The sequence below is a fragment of the Myodes glareolus genome, chromosome 23 (genome assembly GCF_982192425.1).
Source record: "Myodes glareolus chromosome 23, mMyoGla1.1, whole genome shotgun sequence".
Classification (NCBI taxonomy): domain Eukaryota; kingdom Metazoa; phylum Chordata; class Mammalia; order Rodentia; family Cricetidae; genus Myodes; species Myodes glareolus.
The window spans coordinates 3,325,266-3,348,555 of NC_142048.1; the positions used below are offsets into that span (position 1 = coordinate 3,325,266).

General features: G+C 55.6%; 2 protein-coding genes across 5 annotated transcripts; one reads left to right on the forward strand and one right to left on the reverse strand.

Moving 5' to 3' along the window:
- The first annotated feature begins 58 nt into the window (after positions 1 to 58).
- On the forward strand, positions 59 to 1,835 carry Gdf1 (growth differentiation factor 1). The gene is made up of 2 exons (XM_048427300.2): positions 59 to 575; positions 952 to 1,835. The coding sequence occupies exons 1-2, from the start codon at positions 59 to 61 to the stop codon at positions 1,728 to 1,730; spliced, it is 1,296 nt and encodes a 431-aa protein (XP_048283257.1). The 3' UTR covers positions 1,731 to 1,835.
- Upf1 (UPF1 RNA helicase and ATPase) lies at positions 1,777 to 23,290 on the reverse strand. 4 transcript variants are annotated; one of them, XM_085680490.2, is made up of 24 exons: positions 22,855 to 23,290; positions 14,864 to 15,003; positions 13,891 to 13,980; positions 12,374 to 12,541; positions 11,822 to 12,002; positions 10,866 to 11,027; positions 10,281 to 10,365; positions 10,009 to 10,107; positions 9,553 to 9,661; positions 9,292 to 9,451; positions 9,096 to 9,214; positions 8,631 to 8,795; positions 8,443 to 8,557; positions 7,740 to 7,883; positions 7,288 to 7,501; positions 5,736 to 5,853; positions 5,401 to 5,557; positions 4,684 to 4,826; positions 4,202 to 4,376; positions 4,022 to 4,103; positions 3,379 to 3,540; positions 3,076 to 3,293; positions 2,777 to 2,899; positions 1,777 to 2,662 (listed from the first exon to the last, which is right to left on the reverse strand). In XM_085680490.2, the coding sequence occupies exons 1-23, from the start codon at positions 23,068 to 23,070 to the stop codon at positions 2,780 to 2,782; spliced, it is 3,342 nt and encodes a 1,113-aa protein (XP_085536616.1). In that variant the 5' UTR covers positions 23,071 to 23,290; the 3' UTR covers positions 1,777 to 2,662; positions 2,777 to 2,779. The 4 variants fall into 4 exon arrangements, with proteins under 4 accessions (XP_085536616.1, XP_085536615.1, XP_085536614.1 ...); XM_085680489.2 differs by having other exon boundaries at positions 9,553 to 9,679; XM_085680488.2 differs by having other exon boundaries at positions 10,248 to 10,365.

The following is a 23,290-nucleotide window of genomic DNA, read 5'->3' on the forward strand; positions in this document are numbered from 1 at the left end:
CCCGCCTTTGGAGGCAAGGCCTTGCTCCCAGGACGCCGGCCCCACCCTAAAATGCAGGATGAGATTCTTCTCCAGGGACCCCCGGCCGCCAGCAGTTCTGCCCTCCAGGTTAACTCTAGACCACCCACCTTGGGACCGCCGCCCACTCCTGCCCTCCAGAACAGTGGGGTTCGGACACGCCCCCTCTAGGACTGCAAAGCCCCCCCGGACCTGCGGCCACCAGCCCACCGGTCCCGGACGCAGTGGACCCTCTTGTACACCACCTGGGAGAAAAATGCTTCCCGTCCGCCGCCGCCCGGGTTGCCACCTCTTTCTGCTCCTGTTCCTGCTGCCCTCAACGCCCCCTGCCCGCGCACCAGCACCCTCGGGCTCCGCCGCTACCGTCCTGCTCCAGGCTCTCGGGCTGCACGAAGTGCCCCGGGCCATCCCGACGCCTCGGCCTGTGCCTCCTGTCATGTGGCGCCTGTTTCGCCGCCGCGACCCCCGGGAGGCCAGAACAGGGTACCCTCTGCGACCGTGCCACGTGGAGGAACTGGGGGTCGCCGGAAACATCGTGCGCCACATCCCGGACAGCGGTGAGTGGGGGTTTTGTGGTGGGACAAGGGCCATGAGGCCGAGGCCCAACGCGCCCAGTCCAGCCGCTAGCAAGCTAGGACCCTGTTTTTTAGTCCCCTGGGCGCAAGGACACAGACCTCACACCCTTTGATGCTTTCCTTCGGGTCATTTTCCGGGGGCCCTAGGTGCTGGTTGGCTCATCTCCATCTGCCCCTGTCTCCAAGTACAGGCACGGCACCCCACAGTGTCTCTTCCTTGTATCTGGCGCCCTGCCCCCACCCATCCGTCATCAGTGCCCTGCAGATGCGCCCCTGCCTCTCTTTGCTCCCCTTCCTCCTCGTTTCAGCCCGTTGTCTGGGACGCCACGCTATGTCCGCTCTCTCCTTGTCCTTTCAGGTCTGTTCTCCAGACCCCCAGGACCCACCAGGACCTCGGGGCTGTGCCCCAAGTGGACTGTCACCTTCGACCTGTCGGGTGTGGAGCCTGCCGAGCACCCAACACGTGCGCGTCTGGAGTTGCGGCTGGAGGCTGAGAACGAAGATACGCATGGGTGGGAGCTAAGCGTGGCACTGTCAGCCAAGGCCGAGCTTCCCGGGCCTGAGCTGCTGCGCGTGCCTGTGGCACCCGGGCTGCCAGTACGCGCAGACCTACTGGGGGCCGCGGTAGCCGCCAACGCGTCAATGCCCCGCACCCTGCGCCTGGCGCTGGCGCTGCACCGTGGAGCCACCACTGTTTGCGCGCGGCTGGCTGAGGCCTCGCTGCTGCTGGTGACGCTAGACGCGCGCTTGTGCCCTCCGCCGCGATTGCGGCGCCACACCGAGCAAGGGGTGGGCGGTGGTCCCGGGGGCGCGTGTCGCACAAGACGGTTGCACGTGAGCTTCCGGGAGATGGGCTGGCACCACTGGGTGATTGCACCGCGCGGCTTCTTGGCTAACTTCTGCCAGGGCGCGTGTACGCTGCCTGAAGCGCTACAGGGACCCAGTGGGCCGCCCGTGCTCAACCACGCCGTGCTGCATGCGCTCATGCACGCGGCAGCCCCGACTTCGGGCGTGGGCCCGCCCTGCTGCGTGCCCGCGCGCCTGTCGCCCATCTCCGTGCTCTTCTTCGACAACAGCGATAATGTGGTGTTGCGACACTACGAGGACATGGTGGTGGACGAGTGTGGCTGCCGCTAACTACCCGGGACACCCCTGCAGGGACGGCCCCACGCGAAAGCAAGGACCATTTGTTCATGTTTTATTGGTGACAAAAAGCTTAAAACAAATTTGACCAAAAATTAAGTTCCATTGCGTTGGCGCAGGTGTGCCTGGGTAGGGGTCTGGTGGCCGCTGCGGGAGGTTGGGGGGCCGTGGCAGGGCGCCCAGCAATGAGACCTCCACCCACGACGGGGAAGAACCCGCGGGCCGTCACGCATTGGTCACGCTCAGGAGTTTGCCTGCAGCCTCTGAAGCTCAAACGCAAAACAAATCCTCTGGCCATGGTGCAGGCGGTGATCCCAGGCTGCGGGGCTCAGGCTTCTTAGCGCGGCCTCTCTGGAAACTTCTTGCATCTCCTAGGTCCACCACTAAGGTCTTAGAGACAACTGATCAAATTACTTCCCATACTCCTTTGAAAGAATTCTTGAAAAAAAAAAAAGAAAAAACAAAACAAAAAACCCAAACACCATATTTTCTTTAAATGAAACCCCTTTGCGCTGGGACCGCGCCATGACGCTCCTGGCCGCCCGCTCGGGCACAGAAACGCTAAGTTCGTCCTGCTAAAACATAGCCCCTCAAATCACGAGAAACAAAGAAAAAGAACAGCGGGCCGGTCCTGGCGAGGCCTCTCCCTCTGGCGGGCTCGGCGCCGGGCCGGCCTCGTAGCGGTGCGGGCCTCTCTCCTCTCGCCGCCCGCAGGGGGCGCCCGCTCCTCGGCGCTCCACTCCGTCGTCCTCCCTGGCCGCTCTCCGCTCGCTCTCGCTCCTCTCTCCTCTCCTCTCCTCGGCTGCTCACACAGTGGTGCTTCAGTTTTAGCAGTGGAAAACAGGTATCCATTTATTTTTATTTTTTATTACCCAGAATAAGATGCTGATAGACTAAGCCACATAGCTTAGCTCTTTCGCCGCCACCTGTAATCAGGGACAGGGGTGAGGGGTGTCATGGCCAAGCAGAAGCAGAACCTGCCCACACCCCACATTCATCTGTACTTGGTTACAGGGGGTTGAGCCCACTAGGGCACTTGCCTTCTAGTACTGGGACAGCCCGGTGACCCCGCCGTGCTGGTATGCCCGCTCTCCCTGGTAAGTGGAGTCTTGCGAGAGTGCCACGTCAATCTGTGACTTAAACTCATCACCGAGGTAGCTGTCCTGAAAGGGAAAGCTAGAGTGAGCAAGGCAGGACTCCCACCAACCCTCATTCTCTGGAGTCTGGGAAGAAACCCATACTGTGTGGCAGGGTGACAGGCCCAGGGCCCACAGCACAGTCCAGGCAGGGTCCCGCACCCCTCCTCTCCCCCTCCACCCTGTGCTGCTGAGGGCCCAACCTGGGACAGCTCTGGCTGGGAAAGGCCGGGCTGACTCATCTGGGAGGGCTGGCTCATGGACACATAGCCCTGGGTGAGGGCGCCCTGCGAAAAGGGCTGTGAGGCCACATCCTGGCTGGCCTGGCTGTTGGGAAGGGTGGTCTGGCTGGGCCCTGGAAGCCCAAAGCGATTCTTCTGGCGGCCTCCACGGCCAGTCTTGCTTTTTGGGGTGCCTCGGCCTGAAAGACAGCAGTGAAAGACTGCACGCTCCACCTAAAAGCCTGGCGTTCAGAGAGGACCCAGGGCAGGGATAAAGCCATTTACCAGCAGCGGGCCCGTTGGCCTGTCCAAAGTACCCAGGCGGTGGCATGGGAGGCATGACCAGGTTGAAGGGAATGGGGATGTTCATGGCGGCCACATGGCTAGGACCTGCACTGATCATGCCAATCTGGTCGTGGGTCTGGAAGTACATGTTTGAGGGCCGGCCTGCAAGACACCAGGAGTCAGAGGCAGGGCCACAGTGCAGTGGTAGATGCTAGGCCAGTCAAGCAGACCAGCAGACGGGGGCTGAGTGTGAGTGCTAGTAGAGGGTAAGAGACTGAGAGGTAGGTGAGACTCTGTCCATAAGGAGTTTCTAGGCAATTCAGAATCTTCTAGAAAACAGAGGCCAGTCTGACTGAGGTACACACAGGCTTGCCTCAGGGTACACAGGGCAGTAGTACTCAGGCAGCTGACTGCAGACAGGTGGCCCCTGTGGCAGCAGAGGGACAATGGTACAAATCCTAGCAGAGGCAGCTCTGGGGGTCTTAGAAGGGGCCCAAGGACCTGCTTGGAGAAGCCACATTGACCAACTGGGAAAGCTCTAAATGGAGGTCAAGGACTGAGTCTGGGAGGCCACCCAGGGGTTGGCAGGTCCAGACTGGGACATGGGAAGGTCAACATACTGGTGGTTGCCAGGAAAACTTACCCTGGCTACTGCGGTCATAGACAGATCCAGGGATGATGGCCTCACGGGCATCATACATGGCTGTAGTCATGAAGCGGGCCCCCTGCAGGGTGGCACAAGAGCGAGGAATGTGTCAGTCAACAGCAGCAGGGGCTAAGAGCTCCCAGCTTTCCCAGGCCCTGGGCCAGCCCGTTGGCCCACCGGGTTGACGGTGTTGACGAGCTTGCGAGGCTTGCTGAACTGCATGAGGCTCTCACGCAGGTTGTTGAGCGGCCCTTCCACCAGCGCCTTCTGCTCCTTGTAGTAACTCAGCAGGTGGTTCCACAGTGGCTGCTTTGACAGCGCCTTTGGGTTACCCACAATGATCACACCATATCTGTAGGGCAACAGACATGCTAAGAGCTCAGGGCCACACCCACATGACTGCAGTGTCTAGGGTTGGCACCCTGAATATTAAGAGCTGGGTGCCAAGAACCCAACACTGGTCAATAAATGAGGTAAAACATTAAAAAGCTGAGCAACTGGAACCAATCATGACCCAAGCAGAAAAAGAAGGACAGGATACCAGAGACGCAGGGACACACCAGGTCTGAGCACACTTCCAGGACAGACACGGAGAGTGGGGCAAAGGAAGGGGCTTCTTGTTGCTGGCTGGTGGAAGGTAGCAATGGGCAGCTGCCTACCTCGCTCTGGTGAGGGCCACATTGAGACGCCGGGGGTCATTCAGGAACCCAATGCCCTGGTGCTCGTTGGCACGCACACAGGACAGAATGATGAAGTCCTTCTCCCGGCCCTGGAAGGCATCCACACTGGCAATCTCCACTTCCTGAATGAGACAATGCCCTGTCAGCCACAGTCCTGCCTCGTCGCTTGGCTGTTACACGTCCCCAGGGATGGAGAAGTGGAGACTGCATGGTACAATCCCTGGTACAACCCAACATAAGATCACCAGAGCTCCACATCTGTCACATGTTCAGGACACTGTGCTGAGCTTCCGTTAGGGTGCAAGTACCACGTCCCCTAGGTGGCACCAACTGTCCTGCTCTACTACAAAGTCTTACTGTGTAGCCCTGGCAGTCCTGGGGCTCACTCTGCTCTTCTGTGCCGGCAGGGCGCTGACATCAAAGGCAGCACTCATCACACACCAGCCCAGAAGCTACTCTGACCTGCAGCACATCAGGCAGCCTCACCCATGATGCTGGCAATGTGTGGTCATGTGCTTGCTTCTCGCTGCTCAACACGCCAAGGCACCTTTTAATGCATTATCTGCTGTGCCCTTGCACATACCCCACAGCATGTGACAACAGGACTTGCCCTTTTCTTCTACTATGTGCAGTCGTCTCTGGTCACCAGGAAAGCTGCACTCAGCTCTGGCCCTCAGGGCACCTTTGACAGCCTACCTGGTAGAGCTTGGTGTGCAGGGAGCCACTGAACTGCATGTATTGCACCAGGTAGGAGCGCTGGCCCTCGTAGGGTGTGATGATGCCAATCTGGTCAGGCTTGGCACCTGCCTTCAGCAGCTTTGTAGTTATCTTCTCCACATTAGCTGCCTCCGTCCTAAGAACATCTGGCTGTCAATGACAGGCTCCCTACAGCCTGTCCCCAGCCTGATACAATTTAAAGCAACCACGGGGGAACTGGAGAGCACGTGACGGTCACCCACACCTTCCCTTCACTGACAAGAACAGCAACCCAGGGAATGAGATGCTATGGGGCACGGGCCGAAGCTGCACACCTGTTGAGGTAGGACGTGCCAGAGCTGGCAATCTCCTCCTGGCCCTGTGTCACGTAGAAGAACATGGGCTTGTCAGGCTGTGGCCACTGGAAGTCAAAGCCCTTCTTGACACGATCCGCTGTGTCGGGGAAGACAGAAGCGTCACTGCTGAGAAACACCAGGGCTCTAAGTGCACAGACACTTGAGAAAAGTGAGGTCACCGTGCCAGTGGTACTGTCTCCAGGGCTCCCGAGCCAGAAGAGGGCAGCCAAGGGACCAGGCCAACACTGTTTAAGGCATCACTAGGAACAGGAGACATTCTCAGTTCCCTAGAGGCTACACCACTGCAATTTAGGGGATCCAGAGCCATGACAGTGAGACCAGTGAGTGGCACCTGTCACAAGCAAGTTTGTCTACAGACCCTGATCCTCACATCAATCCTGGGCCTATCCATCAATACCCTGCTGACCTAGGCGCCGCACTGCACCCCTTGGCTGCCACTACTCTAGGTTTATTCAGGCTTCCCACTGAATAAATAGGGTGTGATCCTCACACCCTAGATGCTAAATCCACTCCTATCAGCTTATCCCTTACCAGGGACCTTCCTCCCAAGGGTCAAATGTGTCACAGCCCCTCACTAGTGAAGGAAGCTGGCACTGGAGGGCACCTTGCCCTAGGCCCTCCAGTGTACCAGGGAAGCATAGCATGGTCCTTTGAACTTGTCATTGGAGTTTGGGGCATAACAGCCACCCACAGAGGCACACACAACCTAGGTGGGGGCAGGCCATGGTACCAGAGGAACTCTCTGGTGCCCACCAGGCAGGGTCTGTCCTGGTACAGCTTAGCCAGGGACATGCAGGCCTCTCCCAGCATCTCAACTGTGACACCTGAGTCGTAAGGAGCAGCAGAGAACAGGAAACTCCCAGGGAATGCTCCCATACTTGGGCAGCAGCATAGGCCACAGCTGGCAGAGCAGTGGCCTCCCTGCCTATGGCTGCTGGGATTCCCATGCCAGGCCACACGGCACAGATCTGAGCTGCACTCTCCGTCTGAATTCATCAAATGCAGGCACTCAAATCCACATGGACTCACTGAGAAATAAACCCACTGCTGAAGCTGTGTGTGTGTTGAAATGGGGTCTCACTGTGGTAGCTCTGGCTACCTGAGTGCTGGGATTAAAGATGTTATAAATTTTTATGAGAAATAACTTTATACTGCTAAAACGAGATAGTGGCCTCTTCCTTGTGGTCAAATCCCTCTACTCCACAGTCAGACTGCATGGACGACAGCTGGGCCCAGGCTGGTATCTGCCTTTGTTGTGGTGGCTGATTGAGGTGCACAGCCTGGGACTGTCCAGGGCCTCTGTGAAGCCCTTAGTTCACCACCCAGCATGAAGCCAACAGCCACGGGGGTTAGAGCCAGTGTGTGTCCTGGCCATTGTGGAAGAGAACTCTCCAGCAGGAAGCCTGCCATAACAGACCAGCTCTGTGTGGTCACCACATACTCCGGAGCACATGGCCCAGCAACACTGTGCTGAAAGTGCTGGTGTGAGTTAGGGAGGCCCAACTGTTACCTGCAGTGACACCATTCTGCAATGAGCCCTCGTAGAAGATGTTGGATGGGAAGGCGCTGAGTGCGGGGTGCATGCGGTACTGCACCTGCAGGCGGATGGGCCGGATGCCAAGCACCACCAGGCGCTCGAAGAGCGACTGTGACAGTCCGGCCTTGGCTGCCTTTTTGCACATCACCACAGGGCCCAGCTGACAGTGGTCGCCCACGAGGATCAGCTGTGGCAAGAAGTCCCTCAAGTCAACACCTCAGGCTCTAGCCAGCCCAGTGCCCCCTCCCCCGACTGGGGTTCACCTCCACCATCCAAAAGCAAGACTGTGAGTGCGCACTGTCCTCACACTGCACAGCAGGAAGTGGCAGCAGCGGACCACATGGACTTCTTGCACATCTTGTGCCACCCACCCAGCACTGCTACAGGACAGGACATCAGGAGCCACTCAAGTGGCAGCTACCTACCTGCTTGGCCCCAAGAACCACAGGCACCATGCACTCAGGCTCAGTGGCCTGGGTGCTCTCATCAATAAGGATGGAACGGAACTGCATCTTGGCCAGCCTTGGGTCACCAGCACCCACACAGGTGCAGCAGATGACATCTGCGTTCTGGAGAAGCACAGGCGTAAGGGCCCACATGCAGTCTACCTTACCACGGCAGTCGCCCTGCTCAATATCCACTCAGCAACTGTGTGTGAGTGTATGTTTTCCTGACGGAGTTAGCTGTGTTGCCCCAGGTTGGCTTTCCACAAGCAGTTCCCCAACTAAACAAACCACTCCTTCTGCCACCCAAATATCAGCACCACAGGCTACCATGAGCAGAAATGTTCAAGGTGGTACAGCCCTCTGGGGCACACTCCCCAGCACAGGCTACCATGAGCAGGAATGTTCGAGGTGGAACAACCCTCTGGGGCACAGAAACAGCTCTCTGTCTGCAGGACAGTGCCGAGCTGGTAGAACCCCAGGGCTGAGACTCCAGCTTTGGTAGCCTGGCTTGTTAGAACCAGGGGGCTGACAGAAGTAGCAGCTGTGTGTCCCTGATTGTGGGCACAGATGTAGAGACCAGGGGCCTTCAAATGCTCCCATGCTCCTGACTCGGACAAGTCTCTCAAGCCTTTCTGCCCACAGGAAACAGCCCCCAAGGCTCCTGGGCTGGCGCCACACTCACCATGAGCAGCTCTCTCTCAGCTGTGCGCTTGAGCGCCCGGTACCGCTTCTCATCCGCAGACGACAGTTCACCTGTCTCGTCCTTCAGCTGCTGCAGCTTCTGTAGCTCAGGCATGCTACAGAACACACAGGAGTCAGCGCCAATGGCAGGGTGCAGCCTGTACCAAGCCCCCAGATGCAGATACTCACCTGTCCATGTTTCTGATCTGATTGTGCAGAGCCAAGAAGGACACTGGGGAGTCAATGGCCTCCCGGCTCTTGGCACAGAGGCGTACAACCTTCAGTCCTGTCTGGTGGATCTTCTCTGTGAGCTGGTCCACAGCGATGTTACTTGGGGCACAGACCAGCACAGGCCTGCACAGAGTGGAGTGGGCTGTCAGTATAACCAAGGGAAGCTCAACAAAGGCCAAAAGCGGAGCTGCACAGCTCTGATTCCAGCAGGCGCAGCCATGCCAAGGCAGAGCAAGTAAAGTTTCCTGTCCCCTACCCAGCCACCATAATCTGAACGCCGCCCATACCCTTTCATTCATGTGAGGCAGCCATGTGGCTTTGGGATACACAAAGTAACTGTATTACAACACTGCACGCGCTTTCTCCGTGGCCCAGGCAACAGCCCCCCTCCCACCCACAAGGCTGTTGCTACTGAGCACCTACCCATTGCCCTGCCGAGCAAGGTGGTAGACAATAGTGGCGGATGTCACCGTCTTCCCTGTGCCTGGCGGGCCCTGGATGAGGCTGAGGGGTCTCTGCAGCACGGTCTTTACAGCATACACCTGCAAGGATGTTGTTTCAGCAGAGCTATGGTCACTACAGACGCCCACAGGCCCTGCTCCTAGGGTCCCAGTGGCACCTGAGAGTGGTTGAGGTCAGGGAGCCCCTGAGCTGTGAAGCGCTTTGGCAGCTGGCACTTGATGACCACATCCTCCACCTCGTGGCCCAGCAGCTTGTGGTAGATGTATCCTGACACAGAGGTCTCATCCACAGCAAAGGTCTTCAGTGCACTTTGCATCCTGTAGGAAGAGCCAGTGGAGGATCCATGTGGGCCACAGGTACTGGATGGAGGTGGAGGGGTCCCCATGGCCCTATCACCCTGGGGCACAGGCGGACAAACCTATCAAAAGAGGTTGACTTCCACACAAAATCCACCTGGAAGTTATGGGTCACCTCCACAGGCGCACCCACACTGCTGCGGAGCTCAATAGCAATCTCATCACCGTAATCTGGACGCTGAGTTAAGTCTGCTTCCTGTTCAAAGCCGCTACCCTCTATAGGGCCACTGGCTTCTGGTTCTCCTGAGTGACACTCCATCCATCACTAGACCAGTTCCCCTTGGTGTCGGCCAAGGGGACTGCTGTAGTCTGACTCCAGGCTATTACACAGAGAGACGTGTACGCACACGCACGTGCACAGAGACACACAAATAACATTGAGGTGGGGCATATATAGTACCACCGTGTGCATGTCCCACACAGAGGGAAGACAGGAAGGAATCACACATGTTAAGGCTTGGGGACAGCCAGGAGTCCTGTTATGGCACCCATCCTCCCGCTGATGTAGCAAAGGATACTATCGGGGACCTTGATGACATGGCCAATCCCCTTCCATAGGGGTGCTAGGTCCCCTTTGTACCGCAGACAGATCTCGTCGCCCTGCATGAGCCGCATATCTTGCAGGAAGGAGCAGCAGAGTTAGCACTTTCTAGAGGGCCGTGGCCTCCACCATGCAGAGTTCACAAAAGAACGTGATACGGGGGACTAGGGATTTTAGGCTACTTATGGTCACAAATATTTTAAAACTTACAATCACCTCTTAACCAAATTATGACTAAATCCTCATTACCAGAGTCAGTCTTGGGCAAAGTGAAGAAGGCGATTCTCTTCTTGTTAAGGCCCAGGTCCCACCTGACCGTGATGTTATCTTGAGTCTGAACATATGAGAAATAGGGGCCAAGTTAGCCTACCAGCCACTCATGAGCCAGGCTCCCCATAGGACGGGGCCTCTAGGGAGGCCATGCCTGTACTGCGCAGCCAGGAACTCCAACATCTGGGAAAGAAGCAACAAACACCCCCCCCACCCCCACCCAACACCCGCTGCCCAAGCTGGCCCCAGCAGTAGACTTTGCAAAGAGCCTCAGGAGAGCCCTGCACGCCAGAATCTGTGGGGAGAAGGTGCCTGGGGGACTGGTGGCATGGGGCCCACCTCCCAGAAATGTTCTTGGAGCTGCAGACAAAGTTGTGAACCAGACACAAGGGGTTCTCTCTGACTTTAAAAGTAAGAAACACTTTTAGCCTTCTTTCAAAATGCCCACAGTTCTGGTCTGATGCTGTCTGTGTTTCTGGTTCCATCCAGGTTCAAGCCCTAGAAGAGCCCCTGACCCTCAGAAGACTCTGTTAGAGACCCAGCCTACACACCGCACCACATCACCTGTGACTCCTTCAGCTTCTTGTCGTAGTCAGCTTCTAGCTTGACCAGGGGCCCAAAGATGTTCTGGTACTGGTAAGCATCCTCATACCGCAGGAGCACGTGCTGTGGCTCCTCATCCACGCCGGGCTTCTCCAGGTCCTCCAGGGTGGCTGAAGGGTTTTCCTGTGGCCAAAGATAGTGCTGTGCTCGCCCTGCTTAACCCATGGCCAGTAATCGAGAGCTCAGAAGGAACCCATCTGGGGCTTGCGTGGCCTCTGAGCACAAATCCTCATGGGTGGAGAATGGCCACTTTGCTGTGAGTCTATGCTCTAAACCTACTGTTGTGGGCATGTCCGGTAGCATTCTGACCCCAAGAAATCTGTAAAGAGCACCCCCAGGGCCCAGAGCAACACTAGGTCCACAACCAAGGGCTCTTAGAGTCCTGGACACCCCCCAGTGAGCCAGGTCCATCCATCTCTTACATTTCTGCACCCACATGCCTCCCCTGAGACCCACTGAGCTCAATAAACCCCACTGTGGGAAACAGAACAGAATCTAGGTACATCACAGTAACTGGAACCTGACCATCCAAGTGCAAAGAGACTAAGCTGGAAAGGCTTACAACATCTTTGTCCCACACTACTTGTGATTCCTGGTTAAAGGATGCTCAAGTGACATCCCTAGCAAGATTTGAACAATCCAGATAGTTCCAGTAGGAGCCAGAGTCCCACACCTGACCTCCAGCCCTGACTCATCCTCTGGGACAGATGCTCACTGCAGCAGGAAATCTCATGACAGCCTCAACCAACTACTCAGACCATCCACTCTGTCTCCTTCAGCCAGCAAAAAGACCCACTAGCCCCCGCAAGTTCCCCAGGCCATGTCTTTCCTCCCCATGTCCCAAAAGCCCCAGTGTCAGGCTGGCTGTGTGCTTCTGTGTCTCTGCAGCCTTGGGCTAACCTCTCTGGTTGGCTCACCTTCCACAGCTCCTCCAGCTTGTTGATCTGCTGTGCAGTGATCTGCCGTGCCCGCAACTGCTCCTGCTCTGAGGGAATCTTGACCAGCCATGATAGGAAGCATCGGTCCTGGATTAGGGGCTGCCACTGGGAGCTGTCCCAGTTGATGTCCTTTAGACTGCTCTGGCTGGCACAGGGTTGCCTGTGCAGGTGTGGGGCAAGAGAACTGGTTGGGACTTGGCCCAGGAGGTCTCTAACTAGCCAGAAGCCAGCAGCATCCGCACACCTCAGCTCTGGCCCCAGCTCACAGTAGACTTGCTTCCTTCCTTTTTTCAGTTTTTTGGAGACAGGGTCTCACTATGTAGCTGGTCCTGGACACTCTATGTAGACCAGGCTGGCCCTGAACTCAAGAGGTCCTCCTGCCTCTGCCTCCTAAGTGCTGGAATTAAAAGCCTGAACCACTATACAAGATCAGACTTCATTTTCTAATTTGACCAGAATATACACATAAAAGCCCCTTGGATCCCAACAGTCCCTGTCCCACCCAGTCCTGTGCTGCTACAGGCAGCTCACCTGCACAGCAGCACCACTACCGAGTCAGCCTTTGCAGGAATGAAGCCCAGCAGGAAGACGTTGCGACAGCCGCAGTTGTAGCATTCCAGCACTGTCTCACCCAGGGGCCCATCCTTGTGCAGCGTCACCTCCTTGCATTTTGCCCTCACCAGGTGATTTACAATGTGGCTGGAACCAGGAAAACAGTGGCAGTTAACACCCCAAGCCTGGCTTTTCACCATTTGCAGATCTATGGCCCCCGTGGAAATGCTCTGGGTACTACCTTTCATGGTCCTCTAACACAGGTGGTCACACCTCCTGCCCCAACCCATCTGCCTGCAGGAAACCATTCATTGGCTCACAATCCCTGCAATTTCTTACATTCCCATTTTCTTTAGCTGGCCCAGTTCATGATCCTCTAATACCACTAATGGCTGGGTGGGCATAGTATGGCTCCCCAAAAGAGGCCCCTTTCTCCCATGCCTACCTGCAGGTCACCTCCTAATCTATGCAGCAAAGGGCTGCTTTGAAGACTGCAGCTCGCATTCCTTCCATGCTGCCACATTCGACGACATGGTCTACCTCAAGGGTGGCTTGTGCCAAACTGGTCAGCTCATCCCAGAGGGTCCATGAACTCTGCCAGCTGTTCCTGATTGTTATAGGGGATGCTAATCTTGCAAGACACCATTACAACCTTCACCAGAGTCCTCTGGCAGCCATTCAGCCACTCTTGGCTTTGTAGACCTGACTCCTCTTTAACAGTGGCCACTAGATGCCTTGCTTAAGTGGCCAATTTTCCCCATCCCAATCCAGGACAGGCCCTTCTTGCCTACTGTGAGCTTTATTCTATTGCTTTTTCTGCACAGGAGGAACTGGTGCCAATGTAGCAACACTTAAAGTATCTAGAACCTTCTGAGAATGGGATGCGTTGGTCCCAGAGGATGAATAAGACCATTTAAAGATGCTGGCTCCTGCCTCCCAACCTTTCTGCAGACCTGGCACCTACAAGCTTCTGTGGCATTCTAATATATGTTCTGAGAAACAGACCCCTGCTGGCAGTGGAGCACAGGCACACCAGACTCAGCTCTGATTATCTCAAGGAGTGGGAGGACCCTGTCATCATTATGAAAAGCCAGAATGGAGTGGGGCTCAGTAGGAACACCCAGGGATGGTGACAACTCTAGTTCTTCCTAATGACTTAGGATCTGGAACCAATTGCCCCAGAGGGGCGCCAACTGGATGCCCGTAACCTCCCAGGAACAAGGACAAGTAGGCTGTATCAGCCTCATCTCATGAGAGACAGGCACAGACTAAGAACGAAATTAAGCCAAACTCCTCACAGAATGAGCCAGCCAGAGAATCAATCAAGGGTAAACATGCCGAGGCGTTCACACGCCACCATCTGTTTCACGTTACACCAGTCAGAGGGAGCCCAGGTTCACCAGCGCCATCACATTCCACGCTTCACTCCAACGTCATCGTAACTCACTGCAGCCCAAGCGCCACTGATTAAACACACATGCATGGCTGTCAGCTACCTGCCAGAAGTATTTCCTCGGCCATTGCAGAACCACTTCTTGCTGGTATTGCAGTAAACCACGCAGGCAGGATCATGGATTCCGCAGTAACTGGAAAAGTCCAAACTCCAGCAGTCAGTGCTGGCCCGCAGCCTCTGGGATAAGTCCTTCTTACAGAGCTTCTGGTTTCCATTAAACACAACACCAGCAAGTCAAGTAACAAAGTCGCCTCCACTAACACAGAAGGGTGAGGGCAACACGGATGCCAGGCAGCACAGGCCAAAGCGGTCTGGCCCCTCCCCTCAGATTGCAGGTTAGAAACAAGGTGTGGTCAGGGGAGTACCTGACTTCAGCAGAAGGCACTGTGGACCCAGCAAACTCTCAGGCCTGGCTCAAAGGCTGGTGGTGCTATGCAGCACCCTATGCACCCTAAGTCACAGGTTCTCCATACCTCTGTTGTGCACTGGGCAGGCTGGGGCAAGAGCTGTCAGACCAGAACATGCTCTCGCTGGCTCACTAGTCTACTGTGGCAGAAAGGAGGACTAGGGCACCCAGCTCAGCCTGCCCAGGGGCTCTGGAAAACACATGTAAATCAGGAGCGCCATGAGAAAGGAAGGTCTGTGGAGGAGAGAGGCCAAACTCGCCCTGCAGAGGCAGCAGGTGGCTGCAGAAGCTCCAGTGAAGGCACCAGCTCTGGGGGGGGTGGGGGTGGGGGCGGGGGGGGGTGGAGGACGATGAAGACTAAGAGAACTAGGTAGCTGAGCTGAGACTTTCCAACTCTTTAAGCCTCCACTCCCTCATATGACTCTGATGGGGGTTAGAACCGTAGTTGATCACACAGCCCAACCCACACACTCCCTGGGTCCTCTCTAGCTCCTAACCACCAAGAAGGGCCGGTGCAGGAGAACCCCCAGAGCTACGTGAACTCGGGGTGTCAGGTACTAAGTCCAGGGTTCTGACAAATAATAGGGACTGGAGCCACCTCCTAGCCTACCTGCAGGCATGGACTGGGAGGTCCTTGGTATAGTACGTGTCTTCTTCGTCTTCTTCAAAGTTGAGCTCAGCCAGCAGCTGACTGGTCTTGGCCACACTGTCATCCACAGCCCCGTTCTGCAAGATGCCCTCTGGTCCAACCTACAGTAGAACACAATCCCAAAGGGTGCCACTCAGCCTGATGGCCCCCAGTCATGGAGTTCATAGCTAAGCAGTCAAGAGAAACTATCTGCACAGCTGAGGTGCACAGGAACAAACCCATCACACACACCCTAGGAAAAGTTGTGTACCACAAAGGCACAAGCCTGAGTCAAACCACCACGAAGGTGCTGCAGGATAAGGCAGAAGCAAGGCCCAGGGAGGGCCTCAGAGTCACAGCACAGGATGTCTGCACTGAAATCCCACCGAGACCACGCTGCCTCGGCGAGCCTGAGGCATGGCTCCATAACCCCAGGAACCCCATCCCCAGAGCACTAGCTCCTTCCCCTAGCTGGGTGTCTCCAGGGGCCCAGAAGTAGAAAAGCCCCCAGGCCGAGCACCAGGACTCAGACCCAAGAGATAGAAACAGACACCTCCTCATCAACCATGGTGAGCCCTCGCCACCCATCAGTCATGTGCTTCAGCAACAGGTTCCCACCATTCAGTCCCCCGCCCCCAGCTGACACTTGTGGATGTGAGCCTTGCAAGCCGCAGGCAGGCATTTGCAAGTCACTTCTCAGATCCTAAAGACAGGGTGCCCATGAGAGGCCAGGATTCCCAGGGCGATTCCCAACACTACCGAGATGCACCTATATGGCTGGGTCATTTGTCTGTGTGTACTCGTCAGGCCGCAGTCACCCCATGTCTATACTGACTCCAGAGGCAGACACGGGGAGTGTGCTCTGTGGTCTAGAAGCGGTTTTAGACAAGAAAAGTCCAAAGTAAGTTTGGACTCGTCTTCCTCAGTACTGGGACAGAGCCAGGATATCATGCATCAGCAGGAGCTCTACCAGCGTTCTCTCCAGTCCTGGCCCCAATGCCCCAATTTCTAGATGACAAGAGGCCATTGCAAAGAGTCCCTTTAAAACTGCGACAAAAACCAAACCAAACCAAAAACCTCAAGTCATAGAGTAAGCCAGGTATGGAGGTAGGAGGATTATTATAGGTTCCAGGTTGGGCTGCACCGGGGTTGTTTTTAAGTAAGCACATAAGTGTATCAGTGGCATTATTTCTCACCCCATGACAGGCCTGTCCCATGATGGCCACTAAATACTTCCTTCTCCAGAGCTATGACCATTATGCACTTTCTGTGTACAAGGATACTAGGGAGTGCCTGTAAGTGGGACAGAACCTGACTGGCTCACTTCCCTGAGCCACGACCTGTGTGGGACACCAGCTTAGGACCCTCACCTCCCTCAAAACCCAGCCTTGCTAGACAGAAGCTCATCTGAAGGTTAACACAGAAGTCCTTACAGGCCTGAGAAAAGGCGAAGCGGGGCTAGGAGGCTATCGTGACTGCCAGAACTGTGCCTACTACAGGGACCAATTCTCCGGCCCACACACCTTCACACCTGCTGCTCCTAGGAGCCATCAATTCTCCCAAGGCCACACCATTTTCCATCCTCCACATGGGCACAAGAGCTCAGATTTCTGCCTGTCTCTGCCATACATGGTGTCTTCCAGCCATGTAAATGGGGCTGAGATGGAATCCTAGGGTGGTCTTGCGCCATCATTCCAGTGACCATGCAGCTGATGCCTACTATGACCATGCATGCGCTGTTAGTCACTCTGTCCTCTTTCCCATGTGTTTGTGAGCCCCCGAATCCCCACCCCATGTGGTGCCTGGCCTGGAATTTTGTCAGATGGTCCCCACTGTGGACAGAGGCTGGACTGTATCCCAGGGCTGGGAAGGAAGGTGATGTCTCAGTGGTCCTGACTCAGCTGCTGCTTCTTAAAAAAATAAAATAAAATAAAAAATTGGGATTTTGCCTGCATGTATATCTGTGTGGGGTTATCAGATCTTGGAGGTACAGATAGGTGTAGCACATTGGTGCTGGGAATTGAACCTAGGTCCTGTGCAAGAGCAGACAGTGCTCCCAACTGTAGAGCCATTTCCTCTAGGGAAGCTGTCTACTGACTTCTGGGCGGGCACCCACTGCTGAGCTGCATGACAGTCGCAGGTTCATATTAAGAAACAGCCTTTCCAGGCCAACTGTAATGAAACAGGAGGTAGAGAGAAGCAGATCTCTTCAAGGCCAAGGCCAGTCAGGTCTACATAAGAGTCTAAGGCCAACCTGATCTATAGAAAACTCCAAGCAAGCCAGGGTGCCACAGTGAGATCCTGTCTTGAAAATAAAATACAATTTTTAAAAGGAGAAAAGGAAATATTTTTTCTGCATGTAGAGTCAGTCAGGTGTGAGACACTACCAGGACGTCAAGGTCCTAACAGCACTGTGCTTATGTCCCTCATGCAAGCTAAGGGTGAGAAGTCCTGGTCACCCTGAGAGGCAATATAAGAAAAACACAAGGAAGATTCTCCAGTACCCCACAAAGGCCAAGCCGGAAAAAAGATTCCAGACTCGGTGCACAGCCTGGCAATGGACTGCCCACCTCTACACATTCTGTGACTGTTGAGGGCAAGCATCTTATACTCTCAGAGGGACATTTGGTCCCAGATGGTAACAGAATGAGCTAAAAGCAAGGGACAGCACCTGGCACAGAGCAGGGCCAGAGCCCTTGTCCCATGAGGAAGTCCAGGGCACACTACAACCTCACCAGACTAAAAGTCATGCCATAGGTTTCCCAGCCAACTCAAGGGTTCAGGGCCCCGCTCCAGGAGAAAGTCTGTTCTAATACAACACTTGGGCCCACCCGGAAGCTGTCAAGTGAATTAAACCTACAACGGTCACCTGCCTGGAGACTGATTCCTACAAAACACATAGAACTCAGACCCTGGGACAGAGCAGTGCAGAAAGGAAACCCTGCTTCCAGAAGAAACTTGTAGAAAGTTTCCGTTGTGTGATGCTGTGACCTCAGACTAGAGGTGTACTACAGGACTCACGGGCATCACACCACTTAAGTCTGCTGGCTGGCGCCCCAAGACCTTGTTTGGCATGCACCACTGTCAGCCTCAGTTAAGCTCACCTCGAGGTGTGCAGCACCCATCAGGGCAGCCTTGAATCTGTACCCGGCCCCAGGGCCACTGTTTGGCCTGCTCCTTGTAGTAACCCCACCCCTGAGAGAGCCAGTCCTCCAGGAGGCCCCAAGAGTCTTAGCCAAATCCACGTCTGAAATCCAAAACACAAATGCTGGGATGTAAAGTGAATCATCTCTTGTTCTCCTGAAAACTAAGCAGGAGATGAGTGGAAACTGCACAGAATGGGGTACCCCTCCCCCAATGCACAGAATAGCCACATCCCTTCAGCTGGTCTTTCCAGCCTCAAGAGAACAGGACTTAGTGTCTTGATCAAGACCCAGCTGGGGCCGCTCCTGATCTATGTGGCTATGAACTTTCTTAACTTTAGTTTGGACCCAAGCTGAATCATAGTCACTTCTCACCTACAACAAAGGCAACCTCACTGGGTCCAGTTCAGCAAGAAGGCCTCCTTTTTTCATCCTGAGGTCTCTGACCTCTATTCTGTATGCTATGAGCTCACCGGTACCTCACAGGCACACAAGGATGGGACCATGTAGGTAGCAGAAAACAGCAAACCTGAGAGTACATGGTCAGGAGTCAGCCACCAAAGCCAGAAGTCATCCTAGGTGACAAACGCACCACGGCATCCAGGCGAGCTGCACCCCACAGCCAAGCACTTGAGTCCTGAGGAAGCAGCAGTGCTGCAGGCATGCTCCCGTAAGAGCTGGAGCACACTGGCCCAAAACCATAAAAAGCACCCCACTGAAGTGACTCCCAAGCTGCTAACATTGTGGGCTACCATCGACACCTAGGCTCTAGGGGCCTCTTCTCTCACTAGACCAGAGGGATAGGGTTACTCAGCAGCCGGAGGAGAGGGCTCCAGGGCCATCGTCATTCACAGGCTGCTCACACATGTCCAGAGGCATGTCCACAGCACTGCCATGGCATCCCCTGCTTCACCCTGTACCACCTCTGCCAGTCCTCTACTTAGCCCTATGTAAGGCCTTTCTGCCTAGGGCACATCATAGTGCCCGCTGTCCCTCCCCCCTCCAGGCCACACGCTCACCCAACTTAGAAGCCAGCACCATTAAAGGCTTTCATAAGCACTCAGGTCACTCTGACTGCCACCATCCTCACAGTGCTGAGTGGATACCATGAGTAAGGCCAGGCCTTCCTCCATCAGTCCTGCATGCAGGAGGAAAGAAAGGCACTATGGGGCTGAGGGTAGAAGTCAGGCCACAGGCTGCCAAGAGGTTATGAGGGCACGAAGGAACACTTGAGGTGCAGAGGGGGTGCCAGTTCCAGCCAGGAGTGTAGAGAGGGCCTCAGGACCCCATCTGCCTCATGTGTGACCACTGGTTAGTGGACACTGTTGTAAAGGGGATACTGGACTCTGTGCAGACCACTGTCCCACTTTCCAGCTGCAGAGCCCAGCAGTGAAGGCCTCACAGGTAGGGAGAGGCTGTCTGCTCTCCCCTGGCACACAGAGCTAGGTAAAGATGCTGAGTTTAACAAGTCTCCGAGTCGTGCGCCCTGCACATGTGCACTCAGGGCTGGAGCATTTTAACTGAGGGCACTGCAGGAGGCTGGACCTAAGTCTTTAGCTTTGGCAGTAGCAGGTGTGGTGTGACCCACCAGACAGTGAAGACAGGCAGGATGGAAGTTCCCTGAGAAGAGGACAAGCGAGATGGCTCTGTGACTAGGACTGGATGAGGTGCAAAAGTTCCAGAGTTTGAGCAGCAATGCCCGCAGACACTGGTGTCCCTCCCTGAACAGATTTCACTTCAAGGACAGCTGAGGGCATTGAGCCAGCAGCCTCTAGGCCACTTCTCCCTGCATACTATCACTATCTAGTGCTGTGTGGGCAAGACACCTGCACCTACTGGTTCACCAGGAGGAGGTAGGTACTGGATTCACAGCAGCACAGCAAGAGTCTCAGGCGGTACTGAAGTCACTAAAATTCCCCAAGGCATCAGTACGGGAACATAGCAGTACCAGTATCCTAGCATTTTGATTTTCGCCATTTCACTTACGATGAAAGGCCTATGTGCTAAGCATGTGACAGTGGTGACAGGTCCCCAAAGACCCATCACATCACAGCCAGGACGGTGCAGCCCTTCACTGCGCCATTAGCGGGTCCTGTTTCCACCAGATTTCACTGAAAGAAAGGCCACAACAGTGCTCAGGAGCCGAGCAGTCCAGAGGTCTCTCCCACAAGCCAGCACACAGCTGAGACCTGAAATCACCTTTCAGTGCTCGCAGAAGAAAGAGACCTGGAAGAGTCAAGAATCGGGGGAAAAAAGCCTGGCCTATCTTGGGGACTCTGCAGGGCAGTGCCAGCACATTCCATCTGGACCTGCAGGGTTCTGACAAACACTGGGGCCTTTCACACAGAAAATGGGGGTTTCTGGCATTGACCCAATAGTCCTCTACCTCTAGACTCCAGGATCAAATCCCTGCTGAGCCAGCATAGCAGTCCAGCAGCCCCCTAAGCAGTAGTGACATGGGACTCCAGGACAAGCTTCTTCCCCTAGAACATCTCCCACAGGCGCTAATCCGCAGCAGAGTCAGCAGGGACAGCTGTGTGCGGTGCAGCCACTCAGTCAGCCAGCACTGAGGTCCTGAAAACAAGTGAAGAGTCAGGCACAGAGCTGGTGAACAACCAATTTAGTATCTGCCCAGCATGGACAGGGCTATGGTTGTGTCTGAACTCCCAAGGAATGAGCCACAAAGATGACAGACACAGGACAACCAAAACATGCCATCTCTTCAGCAACAGGAAGGGCCTGGGACATTGTCATCCATAGAGGCCACAGGACTAGCATGGCCAAAGAGAAGCTGGGGTTTGCAGGAACTCAGGATGAGATGTTCACTGTGCTGCTAGCTTTCTGGGGGTGAGTGCAGGCTCCATGACTCTGTTTCAGTAAAGTTGGGGAGAACCACCACTGGGCCAGCAGGAAAAGCTCAACCTACTGGGCAGGGAAGCTTCCTAGGAGCCCATGACCAAAGACATTCACCTTCAAAGACGAGTCTGGCTGTGCAAGGGAGGACTTTCTCCACTTTGTAATTCTGCTCACTTTCCACCCACAGTTGCATGTCCTCCTAAGACAGGATGGAAGGTGCTCCCTCCCTTCCCGGACAACGATTTCATGTTAAGAGAGGCCACAGGTGGGTGGAAGCTCATGGCTCAATCTCCGATTTCAACTGGCAGAGCAGGGCACATCCATGTGAGCACACACACAAGTCTGCTGATGCACTTCAGCTAGAGCTAAAACACCTTGAGAAGAAGCAACCCCCCCACCTTCTGCTCCTGGCCTTTCCAGCTGTGCCATCACAGCCTGCTGCATGGTGGGTGACCCCACAGTTCTCTCCCCTCTCCAGGTGGATGAAGCCAAAAGGAAAAGTCTACCCAGTGGGGGAACTAACAGGAGGCCTGGCCTTCAGGGTCATCTCACTCCTCCAGGCAACCAGCTCTCTCCCCAAAGGTGAACAGCTAGAAACAACACACACCTGTTCCCGATCGCTGTGGGGCTGAGTCAACCCTCTCCTACTAGGATGGAAAATGAGCCCAAGTGGGTGGTCTACCCACAGGCATGACTCAACCAGCCAGCTCAAAGGCCCTCCCCCAACAAGAAGGTCTGAGATCACTGATGAGGACTGGTGGTGTTTCCCTAGCCCCAGCATAGGGACACACCTGTAGCTCCAGCCTGCAGCTCCTCTCTGAGAACACAGGAAAACAAGCTGTACAGTGAGAGCAATCTGACTATGAGGTGCTGGCCAGTTCCTAGTCCAAGCTGAAATAACTATGCCACCTGTCATTCAAAACAGAAGTCCCTCCCAGAGGCACCCATGTGATACCCACTGTCAATGCCTCTGAGGAGTAAAACTCAAACCCAACTTTTCCAAGCAAAGCCTAGGAGTTACATAACACTGGTTTCAGCAACAGGCAAACCCAGGAGGAAAAACAAACAGACAACGGCCTCTCCAGCCACCCCAACCAGCCTAGAGTGTGCTGCTTCCACCACAGGCGCCAAAACCCTGGCTCTGCCTTGCTCCAGGGACCCCCAAACTTGAACCCGAATGGCCTGGCTGGAGGGATGGTGGATTGAAATGGCTAGTGGGTGGGATGATGTGGTTGGACTAGCTAAAGAGGTGACCCAGGAGGGCACTTTGGGCCCAGAAGATAGCAACTGCGAACAGGTCATCTTAGGCCTGAGAGAGACTACGGTAGGTTACCACAGACACACCCAAAAAGGGAGTGAGGACAGCTCTGGCATGAGGCTTGAGCCGGAGAAGATCCTGTGTTACAGAAGGAAGGACATTTAGGCAGGTCACTGCCCAACTTGGATAGGTAGAAGAAACAGGGCAGGTAGCAGAGACTTAGGTGCAGGTGGCAAGTAGGTGGTTCAAGAGGTAGGGAATCAGAGGAGATGGCAGGGAGCTGGGCCAGAGCTGCAAGGAGCTAGAGGAGGTGGCAGGAACCGGAGAAAGGTGGCAGTGACTGTGGCAGGGACATGGGACATGGGATAGGTAGTTAGGACAGGTAGCTGAGGGTGGAAGCAGAGATTTAGGGAAGGGTCGAGTAAACGACAACCAGGGTAAGGTAGCAGAGTTTTATCTACGGCAGGTTATGGGGACTCAAGACAGGTGGCGGTTACCTAAGGCAGTTAAACAGGAATGCAAAGTGGGTATCCATGACCAATTAACAGGGCCTTTAAGGAGTCAGAGTGTGAAGCGGGCACCCGGGGCCTGCTATCTGTACCTGGGGCAGGCTCACAGGGGCCCAGGGCTGGTTAACTGAGATCTGGCGCCGCAGCTCCCGCGCCCGCCCGCCCGCCCGCCCGGCTTCCGGCGCCGCCATGCGCCGCTCCGCTCACTTGCGCGTCGAGCTGGCCGGCCGCGCCGCCTGCGCCCGCTCCACTCGGGCCTCCCGCGCCGCCGGGGCCTCCGGGGGGCGTCTGCGTCTGGCTGGGGAGGGTGAAGTCTGTGAACTCGAACTCGGAACCCTGGGTGTCGGCACCGAGCAACTCGGCCTCCTCAGTGTCCAAGAAGGTGAGCGTCTGCGAGCTGGGGCCGTACGCCTCCACGCTCATCCTGCCGCCCGGGTCGCGCCCTCCGCCGGCGCCTCGGCGCACTCGAGCCCGAGGCTTCGCCTAGGCCTAGGCCGTAACCTGGAGCAGCTGCCGACGCCGCCGCCCCGAGAACCGGGCGAGCTCCGAACCGGCCTCCGGGAGCAGAGCCGAGCCGCCGGCTCCGAGCACTGGGTCGCTGCCGCCGCCGCGCCCCTCCGCGTCGCCGCTCGTCTCAAAGCCC